We start from the raw sequence: 17,702 nt of genomic DNA on the forward strand, positions 1-17,702 counted from the left end.
CATAAAATTCACCTCACTTATAACTATTTCTTATAGAAAAGCTTGAAGACAACCGGAAAACGAACTGATTCTTGATTCACTTCCTATCAGCAGTTACTAAGAGTGCTATCTTAAATTTACACAACTCTACATTTGAACACCTGCAGGCATGACTTCCTTAAACTCAGAAATGGTAAAACCTAATGACAAAGGCCTGGATTTAACCACAGAAGCAAAACAGACATGTGTTTAAGCTAATATTTGTTAGTTCCTCCGGTGCGAACCACAGAGATGTCGAGTGCTATCGTCCGAGAGAGTTGCAAAAGATTAGCAAATAAAAACACAAAAGTCTTGTTGATAACGCAATTTTATTAACCTTTCCCCTTTCTGCAATACAGTAGTTGCATATTTAGAACAGAAGATAAGGGACAGACCAAAACGGAGACAGGAAAAATAAATATTTTTTCACTTAATTTTAGTTCAGAATTGCTCAACTATTTTATAGATTTTATTATTTAAAGAATCAGTAACTTCAGTCTTGATGTTTACATTTAATGTCTCCCTCTTGTGATTAATTACTGGTACTGCCGACTTCACTCTTAGTAATTTATTTCTAACATGAATGGCTATACCACATCACTAGCTTTCGGTGGCATTAGTAGATGAAATGAGTGGTTTCTAATTCGGAACCGACACTTCTAAATATCTTTAAAATGCCATTTTTAACCTATGAAGATTTTATAGTTGTGTTGCATGGCTTTGATTATATGATATGCTGATGAATCATTGGCAGTCTTATTCTAGTTTAATTCATGCAGGAAAATAATCAAAATAAAACTATCTTACCTGTTCTACCATTTAAATTTTTCTACACACAGTACAACGATAAAAAGTTATTAAGAATATGTACAGTTTGATTGTCTAAGTTAACTACTTTACTGCCTCATTGGAGAATCACAGTATGTTTAGGGTTATGCATCTCTCAAGTTTAAATTGAGTTAATTGCATAACACCCCAAAACCCAGTATTAGCCTATTTGCTTAATGAGAACAAGTTAATTTGTTAACCAAATCTCACAAATCTTATTGGCTACTTAAATCAACCTGAGAACAGCCTGTGGGAAAACAGCTGTTCGAGATCAAATTTCCAGTGAAGAGGTTCATTTTGGTGATGTCGGTTTTCTTGCAAAGAAAGCTGTACCCTTTGACCTATGATGACTCTCAACTTTCCTTAGGACACACACACCATACAAAAAATAATGCACACTTTGGCTTCGACTGCTCTGGAAGACCCAAGGCAGCTGACTTGAATCTTTTTGCAGCCAGTTACTGTAAATTAATTCCTTGGGTTTTGTAAGGTGCAAGTACAGTCCTTGCGATTACTGTGAAAGATTTTACATAGCCTACTTCGAGAAAAGAATTAAGTATACACAATGAGGAAAATATATTTGGTAAACAATGATATCTTAACACATAATAAATTAACATTCTTAACTGAAATTTGGGTGGAATACTGACAATTTTAACCCAGCTGTTCTAAATCATCAATATTACTGAAGCGAGCTATTCCCATATTGCACACAACATGTAGCTACAGCTACATTACGGCTATATATTGCACACACACAATAACTTTCTATTGTCCTCTCTGTATTATGTACACAGATTACAAATCTAGATCCAGAGTGATCCTATATCCAGTCTTGTATTTGTTGTGTTTCACACAATTTAACATTGTTCTACAGAAAAATATTGGAACTTTTTTTTGTAAGAAACGGTGATCACACACTCTGTGGATGGATCACCCAAAGATTGACAAATCTCATTGTATATAATTCAACATGCATTCGATTCTGTTCACTTGAATTAAACCCAGGGCACAGTTTGCAAGGGTTACATTTTTCATTTCTTTTCAGAACACTAACTCTTCTAAAATATATTTTTTTTACATCCTAGAATAAATTCTTTCATTGAACAGATTGTAACCCAGAGACACAAATGAGAGAAAAAATGCATTTAATGATTCAAAGCATTAAAAAAATCTTTTAAAGAAAGTTTTTGTGCACATGGCCAGTAACAGGGTTATAGGAGGTATCTTAGAATTATTTATGCAATGCACAGACAGTGGAGTAACATAACATTAACAATATACAAGTGTTAGATATCGTTTGGTTACTCAGAACTAGCATCACAGGTTCCATCTCACCATTTCAACTCTAATGTCACACAGTCATTGCAGCACTTCTGCTGGTGATGTATCTTTAGAAGTTCTTATGAAAACAGTTAAACTACCATTTCTGGCATGATGGTAGTACAATAGCCAAGAAAATTTATTTTTTTTTATCAAAAAATATCTTGGGTAAAAAACCTGGTTCCAAAACTGAGTGCCACACCTTACCTTTGAACAAGTGGAAAGTGGACCCAGAAACCTAGACAACTCTGGTGCAAACAGGAGAAACAGACTATAGCTCAAGCAGCAGTAGTCTGTTGATATGAATTGAAATACTTCACTTTGATAAGGTGCAGCTAATAATTTACAGGTTACTGTTCACTCTTCAGCTCCTGAAGTACTGTACGGTACTGTACAGCAAATCACCACTGAATTAGAATATAATGAAGGCAGAAAAAGACATAAGGTTAGTCCTAAACAGCCATTTTAGGGTAGGAATAAATGGAAAAAGTATACATTATTAGTTCATAATGCAAAGTGACTTTTCCATATTTGGAATGGGAAAAGACACATTGCTTTCCAGATTCCAGCTTATGTGTAACATTAAAGTGCCACCTCTAACTATTCATTATTAAAGACCCTCTGTCCATGTAACTGTCTATGTAACTTAGGTGGACAGACTTTTGAAGTATATTTCACTACAATCAAACTTTGATTAGGACACTGCCCAGGTAACTGGCAACATTTGTTGACTATAAATGTAATTTAAACTAATATGTCCAGTTGTGAGCCTGAGCAAAATTACTCGGGCTCAGGAACATTCTTGTAACATTGTTCTCCTAGCTAAAAAAGGTTCCTTCCAGAAAACAGAACTGGTTTTCTTAATCACGATGCAGGCATGCATGCCTACAGAATGTCTGGGAAAACACTGTGAAAATGAACTTTCATAACATTTGCACAAACTAATACTATAGTAAACTCTATATACGTTTACCCAAGAAAAATATATATATACACTGACATGTATACAATAATTCTTAAGTCTGTAAGATCTGAATTAATGATCTTGCTTAGTTCAGAAAAAAAATATTCATATAACCAAGTTGTGACTATTTGTAATGGTCTGTGATGTACACACAGTACTTGAATAATCCTACCTGTATATATAAATGTGGTTAAATAAATAAGGGAGGAAACATAATGGCAAAAAAACTCCTACATTAAAATGGGTGAGTTCCGAATTGGAGGATATAATGCCCTCTAGTGAACTGATGTGTTAGTACAGGTGGCATACAGCAGGCAGGTCAGCTCCAGACTGAGCAGTCATCATCGGACCTGTCTGAGATGCAAGGGGGGGCAGGGATGTGTTAGATTGTGTAAATCAAGGGGCACACAGGTTGAGTAGGAGTACAAGGGTGCACCATTTACAGAGAAAATGGCTCACTCCCTTTTCCTTTTCAATTATCACAATTTCAAATACTTCAGCTCACTCCTCTGTCAAACAAACAAACAAAAAAAGACAAGTGGCCAGAGGTTGGTGGGGAGCTCAGGGGGACGTGGTGTGTGTGTGTGGAGTGAGAAAAACCTTCAGGACGCACGGGCAGTGAGGACTCAGGGAGAAGGTTTGGAGCTCGAGGTGGGGATGACCCCCGTGGCCAACAGGATGATGATGAGGATGATGATGACAACGACGACAACGATGCATATGATCAGCTTGACGTTCTTCCACCAGTACGACCTGGCCACCTTCGTAGAGGTGTGCTTGAAGTGTTGGGCCTGCGGGGACAGGGAGGGGGATCGACAATAAGAGTCAGAACGGGGGAGGCTGGGAATCGAAGAAAGAGAGAAGCAGAGCTGAAGAGTGAGGGGCAAACGAGATGGGAGAGGGAGGAAGAGAAAGAATGAAAGAGGAGAGGGGAGTATGAGAGATAAGAAGGGAGGGGGACATAGGAAGGAAGAGAATGGAAGAAAATACAGAATGATTGAGAATCCACTCTCCTTCCATCATGTGGGACTACCAGAGAGTGAGGAGAGAAAGTAGAAAAAGGAATAAAAGCAGAATAATGGAATGAAGGATGGAGGCGGTAAGACTGCAGAAGGTGAGAATGGTGTTACAAGGCCCCAGAAACAACCACTGGGAAAAGACAGTTCTCTCTCCAGACCTCAGATCCTATGGAGGATGAAAGCAAAGCACATGGCTAAAAGAGACTGAAAGTCCAGAGCGAGACTGGGAGAGCACATTAAAAAAAAAACGAGTGAGGAAAACAGAGTGACAGACAAGGAGGGGAGACTCACGTCAGCCTGCAAGTCCTCGGTCTTGCCCATCAGATCATCCAGCCTCTCTCCGCGCTCCAGGATGCGCTCCACGTTCTTGGTCATGATTTCCTTGACGCCATCCACTTCGCTCTGCAGAGTCTTGACCCTGGTTTCACCGACCGTTACGGCTCCCTGCCCCTGCTACCAGCACAGAGACAGGAGTAGGTGGGTTAGAGCAGGACTGTCAAAGCCCAGAGCAAGCAGAGACGCACTGTCTTCTAGAGTCTGTGTTTGAACCACCCAAACTCTGGCCTCAAATCATTTGGATCCTTAAGGTGCTTTTAAAAGAAAATGAAGTAAATCAAGTTTGAAACCTACTATTCATATCACAGTGTTTAGTGTGGTACTAGCTACAAGCACCTCTGACTTCAGAGCCACACAGTGCCACTCCCCAGACAGGGGCACGTGTGACACACAGACTACATCACACCTTCAACACTGCCGACAGCAAATTCCAGTGGACAGCAACTTTATATCTGACAGATGCTTCTTGCTTCTGCTTAATGGAAACGCGTATAGGTTCATTCCATGCTGCAATGTAAAGAAAAGAAAGAAGAGCCTTCTTCATTTGTGAATGTTAATGGAAACACATCACATATTAGGTCGAAAGTTTGATTTAATCCCAGGTCCTTGAAACCCAGTGTTTAATATATATGAATATGAGAGACTAATTGCCTGTAAAATTCCAAAAAGCAAGAGTAGTGAAGGAGAAAAAGGAGGAGATTTTTAACAGTTTTTATCAAGGGATCACCTTACATTGGAGTGAAAATATAAGGAACTCATGGCTCGTGTGCACTGCAGATGGACTGCTTGATATCTTATTGGCCTGGCCATGCTGGAGAAAAGCAATTGATCTACAGAATTAGGAAGGATGTTTCTAAAGCCAGTGGGAAAGGCTCATCCCCAGGAGATCTCAGTGAGAAGAGAACAGGCCGTATCCTAGAGACCAGGGTGTTGTGTGCTTCTGTCAGCACAGCCTCGCCTCCCCAGCGACACTCGCTAACCTGCTCTGCCAGAACACAAACAATGAGAGAGCCAACCCTGACTGTTGCTCTGCTGGGCCTAATACTCCTCCAGAGCATAGAAAAGCAGCTGTACATCTGAAATCTCCATCAGCTCTGCTCATGCAGATGGATTTCAACCCAGCATTCTTCTGCTCCTCAGCACTGATTCTTTTTTCCCTCACTATTTTCTTTTGGTATAGTATAAAGCAGGTGTAGCCAGTCCTGGAGAAAGACAACCCCATGTTTTGTTATACAGGTGTGTCCATATATCATTAGGTGTTAAGTAGCTGGAACGCTTGGGTCAGATTTATTAAGGGCTTTGATAAATAAAACCCAGGTCTTTCTGGCTTTCCAAGAACAGGGATGGCTGACCGTGGCATTAAGCCCTTTGAAAATGAACAGACAGGGTTGCAATTAGAAACGCAGTCTTATTTACAACTGTTTTAAAACTAAGGTTTGTGTAGATTGTAGAGTGCCAATACTGGTGCTGTTACTAGAACTACTGGCTGTAAAACGCAATATTGGTGAACAGCAATGTGTGTGGTGAAGGTATCATTTGCCAATAGGGGTTCAAACGGATTTTTTTCAAACTCTTCAAGTAGTTTAAAAACTGGTATTCCCTATTTTGCCATGGTTAGGCTTGCCAAGCACACTTCCCCTAGAAAACATCCATCGAATATTATAATTCACCTGCTGATGGTCTTCCCAAACTCTGAAGGTAACAATTTAAAAGCAGTAGAACAGGTGAGTTTGATGTGAAAGTATTATTTGTTGTTGTATTTGGGAATGTGATTGGTGGGCACAATCTCAACACTATGTGAACAATGTTTGCAGATCCATTTGAACCCATGTCTGAGCAGCTGCATGTGATCTTTTCTCCTATTTGGATTTAATGATCTGTTAAAGACCCAAGAGGTGGGCCACCACACTGTTACAGACTCTTCACGTCACACTTCTAAGGCAAGATTAGTGTGCTTACAGGCTCACCAGCTCAGTGGCTGGTCAGCCAATTCAGGCATTGCTTATAAACGTATAGCGCCCAAAATGTAAACCACAAACATTTCAGATAGTGGTACTGAAAAAGCAAAAATTAAGGAGCAACTCTCTTTTAAATGGAGATCCAATGTCAGCTGAAGGCATCCTGAATGAATTCAGGGCTCAGCTTTCCATTCTTCTGCAGACTGTTCTCAAGCAATGATGGAAAACTGCAGATGCCTCTTCACCCCCTGCGAGAACCAAACCAAACCAAACCCCTCTCCAGCTCTCCAACAGGAGCTCTGTGCGAGATAAGAGCCAAAACGTCTTTTCACACAACTGGTGTGTGAGCTGTCTTCACAAGTCTCGCTCAGTATTTGAAGTGCTAAAAAAACTCAAGAACATTTTTAAGTCTCTCTTCGGGCAGAAATATTTTCCGAATGAAACCCCGTAACTAGCTGGAAGACCGTTTTTTTTACACAACCTCCCTGGAACAGCAAAATGTGAATCACAACACGTGTGTTTGGAAAGCAGAGAGATCAGCAACACAAAAAGAAAGAAAGCTCTTGCAAAGACCAGAATCACCTTACTGATAAAAAAAAACATGACTGACTTCTTACAGAATGGTTTAAAGGCTTGTCTTTTAAGAAAAAACGTATTACCCATATTGAGTATAATGAATATTAACCTTTGGATAATGGACACTGGAAGTGAACACACCAAGGAGCATCGTCAAATCATCATTGATTTGCACCATATGAAAATTAGTTTCCGGATTTTTCTGATCTTCAGAAAGCGTTAGGATTACCATATATTTTGCATCATAGCCCTGTCATTTCTTCCCCATGCATCCAATTCTACTAAAAAAAGGTATTTTAAAAACAGTAAACAGTAAAGAAAGGTGAAAGACGGTTTACTTGATGAGAGGAATAAACATGTTTCCTGTGTTTTCTTGCTGGGCCTCACGACGTCATTTCTCTGTGAAGCGTTTTAACTGGTATTTACTGCCACCGCAAAAATCTGACCAAAGACGAGAAGGCCATTCCAAAATAAAACGGTTGGCTCGATTTTGTTCCTCAAATTAGTTAAGTAAGAGGTTAAAGGAAAAGTACGATTTCCTAAGGAAACCGCAAAAACGATAACTAGTTTGATAAGAGCATTTGGTTAAGTTTTGCAACAGCAACTATAAGTCACATGATAAGAACAAAAGGTAAAGTTTTGCAAAAGCCTAATATCAGTGAATAATACAGTATCTTCTTTAACATTCTTGCACGAATTGTTCTGATCCAAAGATAGATTTATGTCGCTCACTGTAGTTTCGGCTCAATTCCTGCGTTACTTTAAGTGGGGGAAATCGTGTCGCTACACAACACAATATGATACTATATTACAGAAATTATATTTCAGTTACTTAAATACGTGACCGAATAATAATAATAATAATAATAATAATAATAATAATAATAATAATAATAATGTTTCGACATAAACATGTTTCCGGAAAGTCTAAAATTAAATTGGAACACTCTGGTATTTTGACGACGAAAAAGTCAACCCCAAAGTGCTTTAAAACTGCGAATACGAATATTCACATTTCATCAAACTATATATACACACACCATAATTTTTCATTGTTCAGTCTCGTACAGTAGCCTAGAACCGACTCCACTGTAACCAAGTTAAGCGCCCTTCCGCGTACAACAGTTTGCACGGCACTTTCTAATCCGTACAAGGAACAAAAGAAAACTTTTAAAAGTTGACTTCACAACACTCAGTGTTTGACAACCAAAAAATAAACTGTTACTAAAAGAATCACGTGTCTTAAGCTTCACTACAGATGTAAACAAACATCGAATACCCCTCCAGCCCATACAACGGCTACAACCCCATTATCTTAGGAGGAAAAAAAACGCATACGTAAATTTGAGGATCAAGAAAATTACGAAAACACAAGTAACGTATAACTTTAACCGATCAGACGTACCATTTTGCTTTCCATTACGAAAGACGAAAGACCACCGCCTCCCTCGAGAGCAAGTTCAGTGTTTCTGTCTCTTGAACACTTCGCCTGTCTTTCAAAGCCGAAAACGAAGGCTTTCTGTAACTTCCTGGTTTTGAGCGAACTAAATTCCTTCGGTTCACCCCCCTCCGCAGAGTCTCGCCTTCCTGCTTCCTTTTACGACATGACCTCACAAAAGACGTCATGGCTTTACCTGGGCGACAGGTGAGTTCTGGGCGGTGCTCCTCTGCGAACCACTTAATAATAATCAACATTATTTTTATATAGCGCCGTTAAAAGCGCTTTACAGTACAAAACAAAAAAGAAATATACGCAATGACTATAAAAATGAGAACTAGCCAGGTAACAGGTCTCCCGAAAAAGAAGGTTTTGATTCTAGAATTGAAACAGCTCAGGGAAGGTGACACTCTGATATCCTTAGGGATAGAGTTCCAGAGCTTGTCATGTCATTTCTTTTACGCTGTATTTTTTAAATGAAGTTAGAGATCAGAGTCGCAGGTCATGCACTTGATCTTTATTTTTTCTGTTCCGTCTCTGTTCCATTTGAACTGTTTGTCACACTAGCGCTACTGCTGGTGATGTATTTTTACATGTTCTTATGAAAAAAGTTAAAATACCATTTCTGGCATGATGGTATTGATGGTAAGTTAAGTCGTAAACAGTTGTTTTAAGATGTGATTTTTCCTTTTTTTTTGGAAATGGAAAAGACACCTTGCTTCCCAGATTCCTTCCATTCCATGCATGCCTACTGAATGTCTGGGAAAACACCGTGAAAAAATGAATTGTCATAACATTGGCACGAACTAATACTATAGTAAACTCTATATGCGTTTACCCAAGAAAAAAAAATACTATACACTGACAGTAGTCACAGTAGCAGTAGTCTGTTGATATGAATTGAAATACTTCACTTTGATAAGGTGCAGCTAATAATTTACAGGTTACTGTTCACTCTTCAGCTCCTGAAGTACTGTACGGTTAAGTAAATCACCACCGAATTAGAATATAATGAAGGCAGAAAAAGACATAAGGTTAGTCCTAAACAGCCATTTTAGGGTAGGAATATATGGAAAAAGTATACATTATTAGTTCATAATGCAAAGTGACTTTTCCATATTTGGAATGGGAAAAGACACATTGCTTCCCAGATTCCAGCTTATGTGTAACATTGAAGTGCCACCTCTAACTATTTGTTATTAAAGACCCTCTGTCTATGTAACTGTCTATATAACATAGGTGGATGAAAAATATTGATATAACCAAGTTGTGAGTATTTGTAATGGTTTGTGATGTACACACAGTACTTAAATAATCCTACCTGTATATATAAATGTGGTTAAATAAATAAGGGAGGAAACATAATGGCAGCAAAACTCCTACATCAAAATGGGTGAGTTCCGAATTGGAGGATATAATGCCCTCTAGTGAACTGATGTGTTAGTACAGGTGGCATACAGCAGGCAGGTCAGCTCCAGACTGAGCAGTCATCATCGGACCTGTCTGAGATGCAAGGGGGGGCAGGGATGTGTTAGATTGTGTAAATCAAGGGGCACACACAGGTTGAGTAGGAGTACAGAGATGATGGCTCACTTCCTTTTTTATTTTTAATTTATCATAATTTCAAATACTTCAGCTCAGCTCCACCAATAATTAAAAATAGAAACAAACAAACAAACTAACTAAAAACCACAGACAAGCGGCCAGAGGTTGGTGGGGAGCTCAGGGGGACGTGGTGTGTGTGTGTGGAGTGAGAAAAACCTTCAGGACGCACGGGCAGTGAGGACTCAGGGAGAAGGTTTGGAGCTCGAGGTGGGGATGACCCCCGTGGCCAACAGGATGATGATGAGGATGATGATGATGGTGATGATGATGCATGCGATCAGGTTGACGTTCATCCACCGGCACAAGTGCGACCCAGTTACATTCCTAGGGGTGTGCTTGAAGTACTGGACCTGCGGGGACAGGGAGGGGGATCAACAACGAGGGAGGCTAGGAATCGCTGAAAGAGAGAAGCAGAGCTGAAGAGTGAGGGGCAAACGAGATGGGAGAGGGAGGAAGAGAAAGAATGAAAGAGGAGAGGGGAGTATGAGAGATAAGAAGGGAGGGGGACACAGGAAGGAAGAGAATGGAAGAAAATACAGAATGATTGAGCACCCACTCTCCTTCCATCATGTGGGACTACCAGAGAGTGAGGAGAGAAAGTAGCAAAAGGAATAAATGCAGAATAATGGAATGAAGGATGGAGGCGGTAAGACTGCAGAAGGTGAGAATGGTGTTACAAGGCCCCAGAAACGACCACTGGGAAAAGACAGTTCTCTGTCCAGACCTCAGATCCTACGGAGGATGAAAACAAAGCACATGGCTCAAAGAGACGAAGTCCAGAGCGAGACTGAGAGAGCACATTAAACAAAATCGAGTGAGGAAGACAGAGTGACAGAAGAGGAGGGGAGACTCACGTCAGCCTGCAAGTCCTCGGACTTGCTCATCAGATGGTCCAGCCTCTCTCCGCGGTCCCGGATGCGCTCCACGATGCGCTCCATATTTTTGGTCATGATATCCTCGACACCACCCACTTCTCTCTGCAGGGCCGTGACCCGGGTTTCACTGGCCTTTATGGCTTCCTTCTCCTGCTACAAGAACATACAGTAGAGACAGGAGAGCAGGACTGTCAAGCCCAAAAACCAGCAGAAACGTGCGATCTTCCAGAGTCCTTGTTTGACCCACCCAAGCTCTGGCCTCAAATCATTTTGATCCTTAAGGTGCTTTTAAAAGAAAATGAAGCAAATCAACAGTTTGAAACCTACTATTCATATCACAGTGTTTAGTGTGGTACTGGCTTCAAGCACCTCTGACTTCAGAGTCACACAGTGCCACTCCCCAGACAGGGACACATGTTACACACGAACTACATCACACCTTCAACACTGCCGACAGCAAATTCCAGTGGACAGCAACTTTATATGTGACAGAAGCTTCTTTTATCTATATATAATGGAAACATATATAGATTCATTCCATGCTGAAATATAAAGAAAAGATAGAAGAGCCTTCTTCATGTGTAGATGTTAAAGGAAACACGTCACATCTTAGGTCGGAAGTTTAATTTAATCCAAGGCCCTTGAAAACCAATGTTAAATATACCTTAATCCACTAATGTAATTGCCTGTAATATTCCAGACAGTCTGTAGAAGACTAAGGGGAAAAACAGTTTTTATTAGGAGTGAAACTGTGGGGAATCTGTGGTTCTTATTGCACTGCAGGACGACCCCTTGATATCGTATTTGGTCTGTTCTAATGTAGCACATGCTGTCAGACCCTAGAAGTGAACTACTGGCTCAAACATGCCTCTAAGTGGCCTTTTTACAGTATGGTGTCCCCGTCACTATACTGGGGAATTAGGACCCACACAGACCGCAGGGTGAGCGCCCCCTGCTGGCTCCACTAACACCTCTTCCAGCAGCAACCTTAGTTTTTCCCAGGAGGTCTCCCATCCAGGTACTGGCCAGGCTCACACCTGCTGACCTTCAGTGGGTTAAGCAACATCCTGAAATTATTATTAATTTGCAGCAAATGAAAAGTAATTCCCAGATTTTTCTGATCTTCAGAAAGCGTTAGGATTAGCAGGATTAGAGTATATTTTGTATCATGACCTTATAATTTTGGATTTTGTTTTCAAATGCCAAAGTATATGGAAAGTTGAAAGAGACTAAATAATGGTCGTTTAATTGATTTTTCTGCTGGTCTTTACAACGTTATTTTTCTGTGAACCATTTTAACTCCTATTTACTGCCACCCAAAAGGACCATTTTCTGATATTTGCAGTCAAAATCACATTCCTGTACTGAGATTGAATAAAGCTTAGGAAGACCCTTATACAATCAATCAATTTTGTTGAACATACTAGTTAAGGGGTGAATATTATATGAATTATATGAATAACTAGTTAAGAGACAATAATAATAATAATGATATTAATAATATTAATAATAATAATAATGCCCTGTTCCAAAAATAGATTAATGTCACTGGCCTTTGTTTCCTTTGAATTCCTACCTTAATTTAAAAGGAGGCAAAATCTACACAGCAGACTGTGATATTGTATAATACAAGTTGTATTTGATTTACTAAATCCCCCTCAGAATGGACTATTCCTGCGCCATTTGCCCTTTCCCTTCTGGCTCCCCCTTTCTGCCTTCCCCCCATAAAAGAACAGAGAAAGCCATGCCAGGGTTGTTTTCAGGAGCAGCGCCTATTTTTCTCTTTCTTTTCTTCTCTCCTTGCTTTCTCACGGCTCGTGAACAGTACAGTTCCACTGGGTCTCCTTACTTCCAATGACAACCTCAAAAATGTGCATCTCCAAAATACTAAGGTTTCAAGATTTAAAAAAAAGACAAGATTGTTTCTGGAAAGTCTAAAATTAATTTAAAACATGTTCAAGTTCAACCCTAAAGTCCTTTGAAACAAACAATTTTATTCACATCTCATGAAAAACTATGCAAACCTGAACATTTCAATATCGCCCAATACCCTAATCTAAGTATGGGGACAACCTACTCCACGAAAACACAAGTAATGTAGAATTTTAACTAGTTAGACTTACCATTGTGCTTTCCTTTTTGAAACACAAAAGACAGCCTCCTGCTTCGAGAGCAATTTCTGCCTTTAAACACCTCACTTTTCTTTCAAAACCAAAACCAAAGGCTCTCTGTAACTGGTTTTGCTCAAACTAAATTCTTTCTCTTTAGGAAATTCAGACTCTCGCCTTTCAGCTTCTTCTTGAGAGGTGACTTCACGGAAGACGTCATGGCTCGTTTTACCTGAGCGACAGGCGAGTTTCTCGGCAGTGCTGCTCTGCGAATTCCACTTGCCACTCTTGATCTTTCCTCCTGTCTCTTAACGCCATCATTGTTTGAAACAGTTAGTGGTTGTGTTTCCCCCTACAATGTTGATTACTTAATTGACCCCAGTCGTTTGGATACATCCAATCACCTGTTTTATTTCGTTAGTCAATTTAATTAAAAATAAAATTAGTCTTTAGGAATTGAAAACTAAAAGTAAAGCCTGCAGGAATTGGGCCCACAACTGGAATTGCCCCGCCCAGGTTAAGATGAATAGTTTTATCCCTGATCCTTTGGATTCTCTGAGTGTCTTTAATCAGCACAAGTGCACCGACTGACTCAAAGGTCTGAATCTCTTTAGTCTTGAGCAGAGAAGACTGCAGAGGGCCACAATATCTTCTAGTTTTCATTCCACGTTGGACCCAATGGCTTTTCTGAGTCAGTTGTTCACTTAATTGCTGTGTATGAGCACAGTTTCCAGGTCTTCACTCACTGAGTATCAGAAGGCTCCTATAAAGCCTATTGGATTGTGGCCCTCCAGAACCAGGAGAAAATATGACAGGGTATTTGAGTACATTTATTATGGAAAAGTCAGCCTTCAAAATGACCTTCTTCAGAATCAAAGCCAAGACAATCTAGAGGACATAAGTGGTAACCTCAAAGAAGTGCATGTAAAACTGAGAACAGGAGGCATTTCTTTATACAGAAGATTATGCAGCTCTGCAATAAGCTGCCCAGCCTTGTAGCTGACAACAGTTCCCTGACGTCTTTCAAGAAACAGCTGGATAAGCTGAAAAAAGTATAACCTACATGGGCATCTAACTTATTACTAGATTCTAGATACCAGCCACATTGTGTAAAGAACAGCCTTCTAAAATCCATACATAAAAAGTTATGGAGTTAAAATCTAAAAGTTTCCAAAAGAGTTATGGGTATCCGAAAAAAAATTGAAACGAAAAAAATGCCCCTGGAAAGCAGTACTGAATGGAGATGCTGCAAGTTTTTTTAAGCAATATTTCCAGTAACTTTCTGTTCTTGTTTCTAGTCTATACAGCTCTTGGCATTTTGACACCTCAATCACATGGGTAATTATTAAATAGAAAATATGTCCGCTCCAGGCAGATACATGCATGCATGGTTACTCACATAAGTTTTCAAGTTGACACAGAAAAACAATATCCTAACCTGTACACAAAGACACACACACACTAGCACAACAAAACACCCAGAACAAGGAATCAGTTGATATTAGCTCTCCTTGTTTACAAAGAATGTGCAAAGTGTCTGTTTTTTGTGAAACTGTGACAACTGCTTTGTGGAGTTAGTGATGATGAATTATTAGTTAATTAACAGGTCATTTACTCAGCTAAGCAACATGGTGGCAGACGTTTCTGCTTCACATTCAAGGAGGTCGAAATGCTGAAAATGTCGTCCGCTGAAGAGATTGTGAAGAACCTGCTACTATGGACTTTTTCACATGGTAGTCGCTGCTGGTGAGGTCTACAGGGAAGGTCCTCGACACCAGAACAAATGGCTCACTGTCTGTTGTTAAAAAATGTGCACCAGGGGCTCATAGACTTTTGTACACTCTTTTACTAAAGAAACAAATATTCTTTGACTTTTTGTGATTCTTGCTCACAACTGAAAACTGTCAAAGTAATTCCTCCCCACTAATAAAATCGGAATCAGTCCTGGCCTGCACAAAAACAAAAAGAATTATTACAGTATTTACACATCTGCAGCTGTGCAGAGAAGCATTTCTCAAGCAATTTGTTAGGCCTTAAAGCTGGTAAGTTGATTTCTATTCCTCAGCAACCTGTTTGCGCAGTCTGCTCTGCTGGTTGGAAGCTTTTCCTTCAACATGTGTGAGAGACTGAGAAACATACATGTCCTTCACCAGTTTCACTCCTGCTTGTTTTCTCCTGCTTTGCAGTGATGGGAGCAGTGGCTGGAATTCAGTCAGTGAATTTCTCTGAGCCACATTGTCTACACTGTGATTAAATACAACAGCCAGTAAGCTTGGAGTCAAACTAGCATTCTTACAATAACATAAAAAGTTACAAGTTCAAATTATCACTATGCTACACTATGTCATTAGTAGTAGAAAGATGAGCCTCTTTCTGGGCCTCTTTGCTGATTACGTTTCTTTTAATCCTATTTATTGTACCTAGTCTCTAATAGACTGTATCCTAGAACTGACTAGTGTCTTGTCTGAACACCCAACAAGGATTTGAATAGACCAATTTCGCTTGTGTTGGGAAATGTGCTTTAATTTGAAGGTTGAATCTGGTTTTTCTGTTTTTGCTGCAATGAACCGCTTTCACAAAATCAGGCCCCCTTCAAACATAATTTTTTTTTCATTTGATGTTGGCAAATTCCTGACTTGATAGGAATGTCGCAGGGCAAACATCTGGGGATATCGGGAAAAGATAAAAAAGTTTGCTATTGCTTCTTTAAAGTTAGTAGCTAAGATTAAAATAAAACCTTGGCACTTATAACAAACCACAAAGAGCCTGGTTTTGGAAGGGAATGTCTTATCTGTATTTCACAGTGCTTGTGGTATCACGAGGGCTCTGTGCCACGAAGACTTGCTGTTTCATCACACAGCAGCCCAGCACTCGAGTCACTCAACTGAACAAACCAGATCACGTAGAACAAGAATATTTGAGCTTGCTGACAGTTCAGCAAGCCAGCACTCTATAGACTGAAACAGGTTAGACCACTTACTCCCGCTTCGATAATGCACTGCACTACTGCACACAAGCACAGAACACTGGACAGCAAATTATCAGGTTACCCATTTAGGACAGTGATAGCTTTCCTTGTACGGCACCTTTCTGCGCAGGCTTTTAACAATGAGTCTCAACTCCTACCAGCCTTGCTTGCCAAGGGAACTGAAAGGGTTGTTACTTGAAACCTGGCAGTGACGCACCAGGCGTGACAGTGCACTTTGGAATGTAATGGGTTTGCTCTCAGACAGAATGCCGCCTGCTGGACATTGCTAAAGGGATGGTTGCTTGCTGACATTCACATCTAATGGCTTTTTGTTTAATGTTTGTCTTCCTCCATTCAAAACTAAGCAAAGCTTAGACCTTATCAAAGACAAATATGATTCCTCAAAGCATAAGGAAGACAATTTCTAAATTTATTTTAATCTATCTAATCTTATTCAGGTATCCGTTTCATTTCATAGTTCAGTTTCGTTTGTTAAATATATAACGATGTGACTAATATAAAAGTCACTTTAGAATCATATTGCTGTTCCCAGTTTGACTGTGTAACACTGGAAGCATTAAGTCATTTGGTATAAGTTAATGGCTGTTACATTATTTTTTTTCCCTCAATTATTGTCTGGTTTAGCTCCACACTCCAGAAACCAATTGCAGCGCGTTATCAAGTGTGCTGAGAAAGCGATTGGCTGTAACCTTCCATCCCTCGCCGTGCTTTACAAATCTAGAGCAGTGAATTGGGCCACCATGATTGCTGCAGATCCCTTCCACCCTGGACATCATTTATTTCAAAAGCTCCCCTCTGGAAAATGCTTCAAGGCAACCAAAACCAACAGACAGTTGAACAGTTTCTTTCCCAATGCCACATTTCTGCTTAACCAGCATCCTCCCCCTACAACTCCCCATTTCAGCTGAAAAACTTTGAATTAGTATTATTGTTAACTTGGTTCATACATCTTGTACATTTTGCACTGGTGCGTTTTCCCAACATGTTTACATAGTTGCACCTTACTCCTTACCTCACCGTATTTTTGCACATGGTCTGAACTTGCCACGTGTCTTGCATATACTATAATGTCTATTGTTTGTACATTTGTAATGAACTGTAAAATGGGAATGCACTTATGTCTTATATATACTGTAATGTCTACATGTTCCGTACATCTGTACTGTACTGTGAGCACATATTGTGACTGTGCTTTTGTGTCTCCCCATCTTTTGTATATTGTCCTATGTAATTATGTCAGTAATGTTAATGCTTCTTTTGCACCTGTGTGATTTTTGTGTTGAGCAGGTTCCAAGTGTGCCAAGACAAATTCCTAACGCGTTTTGGGGAATAAAAGTGATTCTGATTCTGATTTTTTTTCTCTGTATACCTATGAGTATCAATCACTCCATCAAAGAATTGAATGCATTACTAACCAGCCTGGTTGGTTAAATTTGGAAGTAGTGTGAATGACATTAAAATAACACAGAGTTCTTCAAAGCCAGGCACATCCAGTTTTTCCAGGAGCTGTTTTGTGTGCAGCCTGCCTCCTGCTAGGATTCTTGTGTCACGTCACACAGCACCCTGTTCAAACAGAGGTACAGTCCTCTATGCCAAAAAGGCCAGCCTCCTGTCAGAGCAGAATTAAACGTCCAGGTTTGTAGGGTCATACATCACCATGGAACT

At 39.9% G+C, this 17,702-nt stretch overlaps 2 protein-coding genes across 3 annotated transcripts; both read right to left on the reverse strand.

The window, feature by feature from the left end:
- Positions 1–1,977: 1,977 nt before the first annotated feature.
- Positions 1,978–8,603, reverse strand: LOC148839198 (vesicle-associated membrane protein 8-like). 2 transcript variants are annotated; one of them, XM_088909346.1, is made up of 3 exons: positions 8,428–8,603; positions 4,444–4,605; positions 1,978–3,924 (listed from the first exon to the last, which is right to left on the reverse strand). In XM_088909346.1, exons 1-3 carry the CDS (start codon positions 8,440–8,442, stop codon positions 3,760–3,762), a joined length of 342 nt encoding a protein of 113 aa, XP_088765472.1. In that variant the 5' UTR covers positions 8,443–8,603; the 3' UTR covers positions 1,978–3,759. The 2 variants fall into 2 exon arrangements, with proteins under 2 accessions (XP_088765472.1, XP_088765473.1); XM_088909347.1 differs by having other exon boundaries at positions 4,444–4,602; positions 8,428–8,579.
- A 1,500-nt stretch (positions 8,604–10,103) lies between these two features.
- LOC148839199 (vesicle-associated membrane protein 8-like) lies at positions 10,104–13,184 on the reverse strand. Its single transcript, XM_088909344.1, has 3 exons — positions 13,064–13,184; positions 10,920–11,093; positions 10,104–10,415 (listed from the first exon to the last, which is right to left on the reverse strand). The coding sequence occupies exons 1-3, from the start codon at positions 13,064–13,066 to the stop codon at positions 10,248–10,250; spliced, it is 345 nt and encodes a 114-aa protein (XP_088765470.1). The 5' UTR covers positions 13,067–13,184; the 3' UTR covers positions 10,104–10,247.
- Positions 13,185–17,702: the final 4,518 nt, after the last annotated feature.

The sequence above is a fragment of the Atractosteus spatula genome, chromosome 2 (assembly GCF_055471065.1).
Source record: "Atractosteus spatula isolate fAtrSpa1 chromosome 2, fAtrSpa1.hap1, whole genome shotgun sequence".
Classification (NCBI taxonomy): domain Eukaryota; kingdom Metazoa; phylum Chordata; class Actinopteri; order Semionotiformes; family Lepisosteidae; genus Atractosteus; species Atractosteus spatula.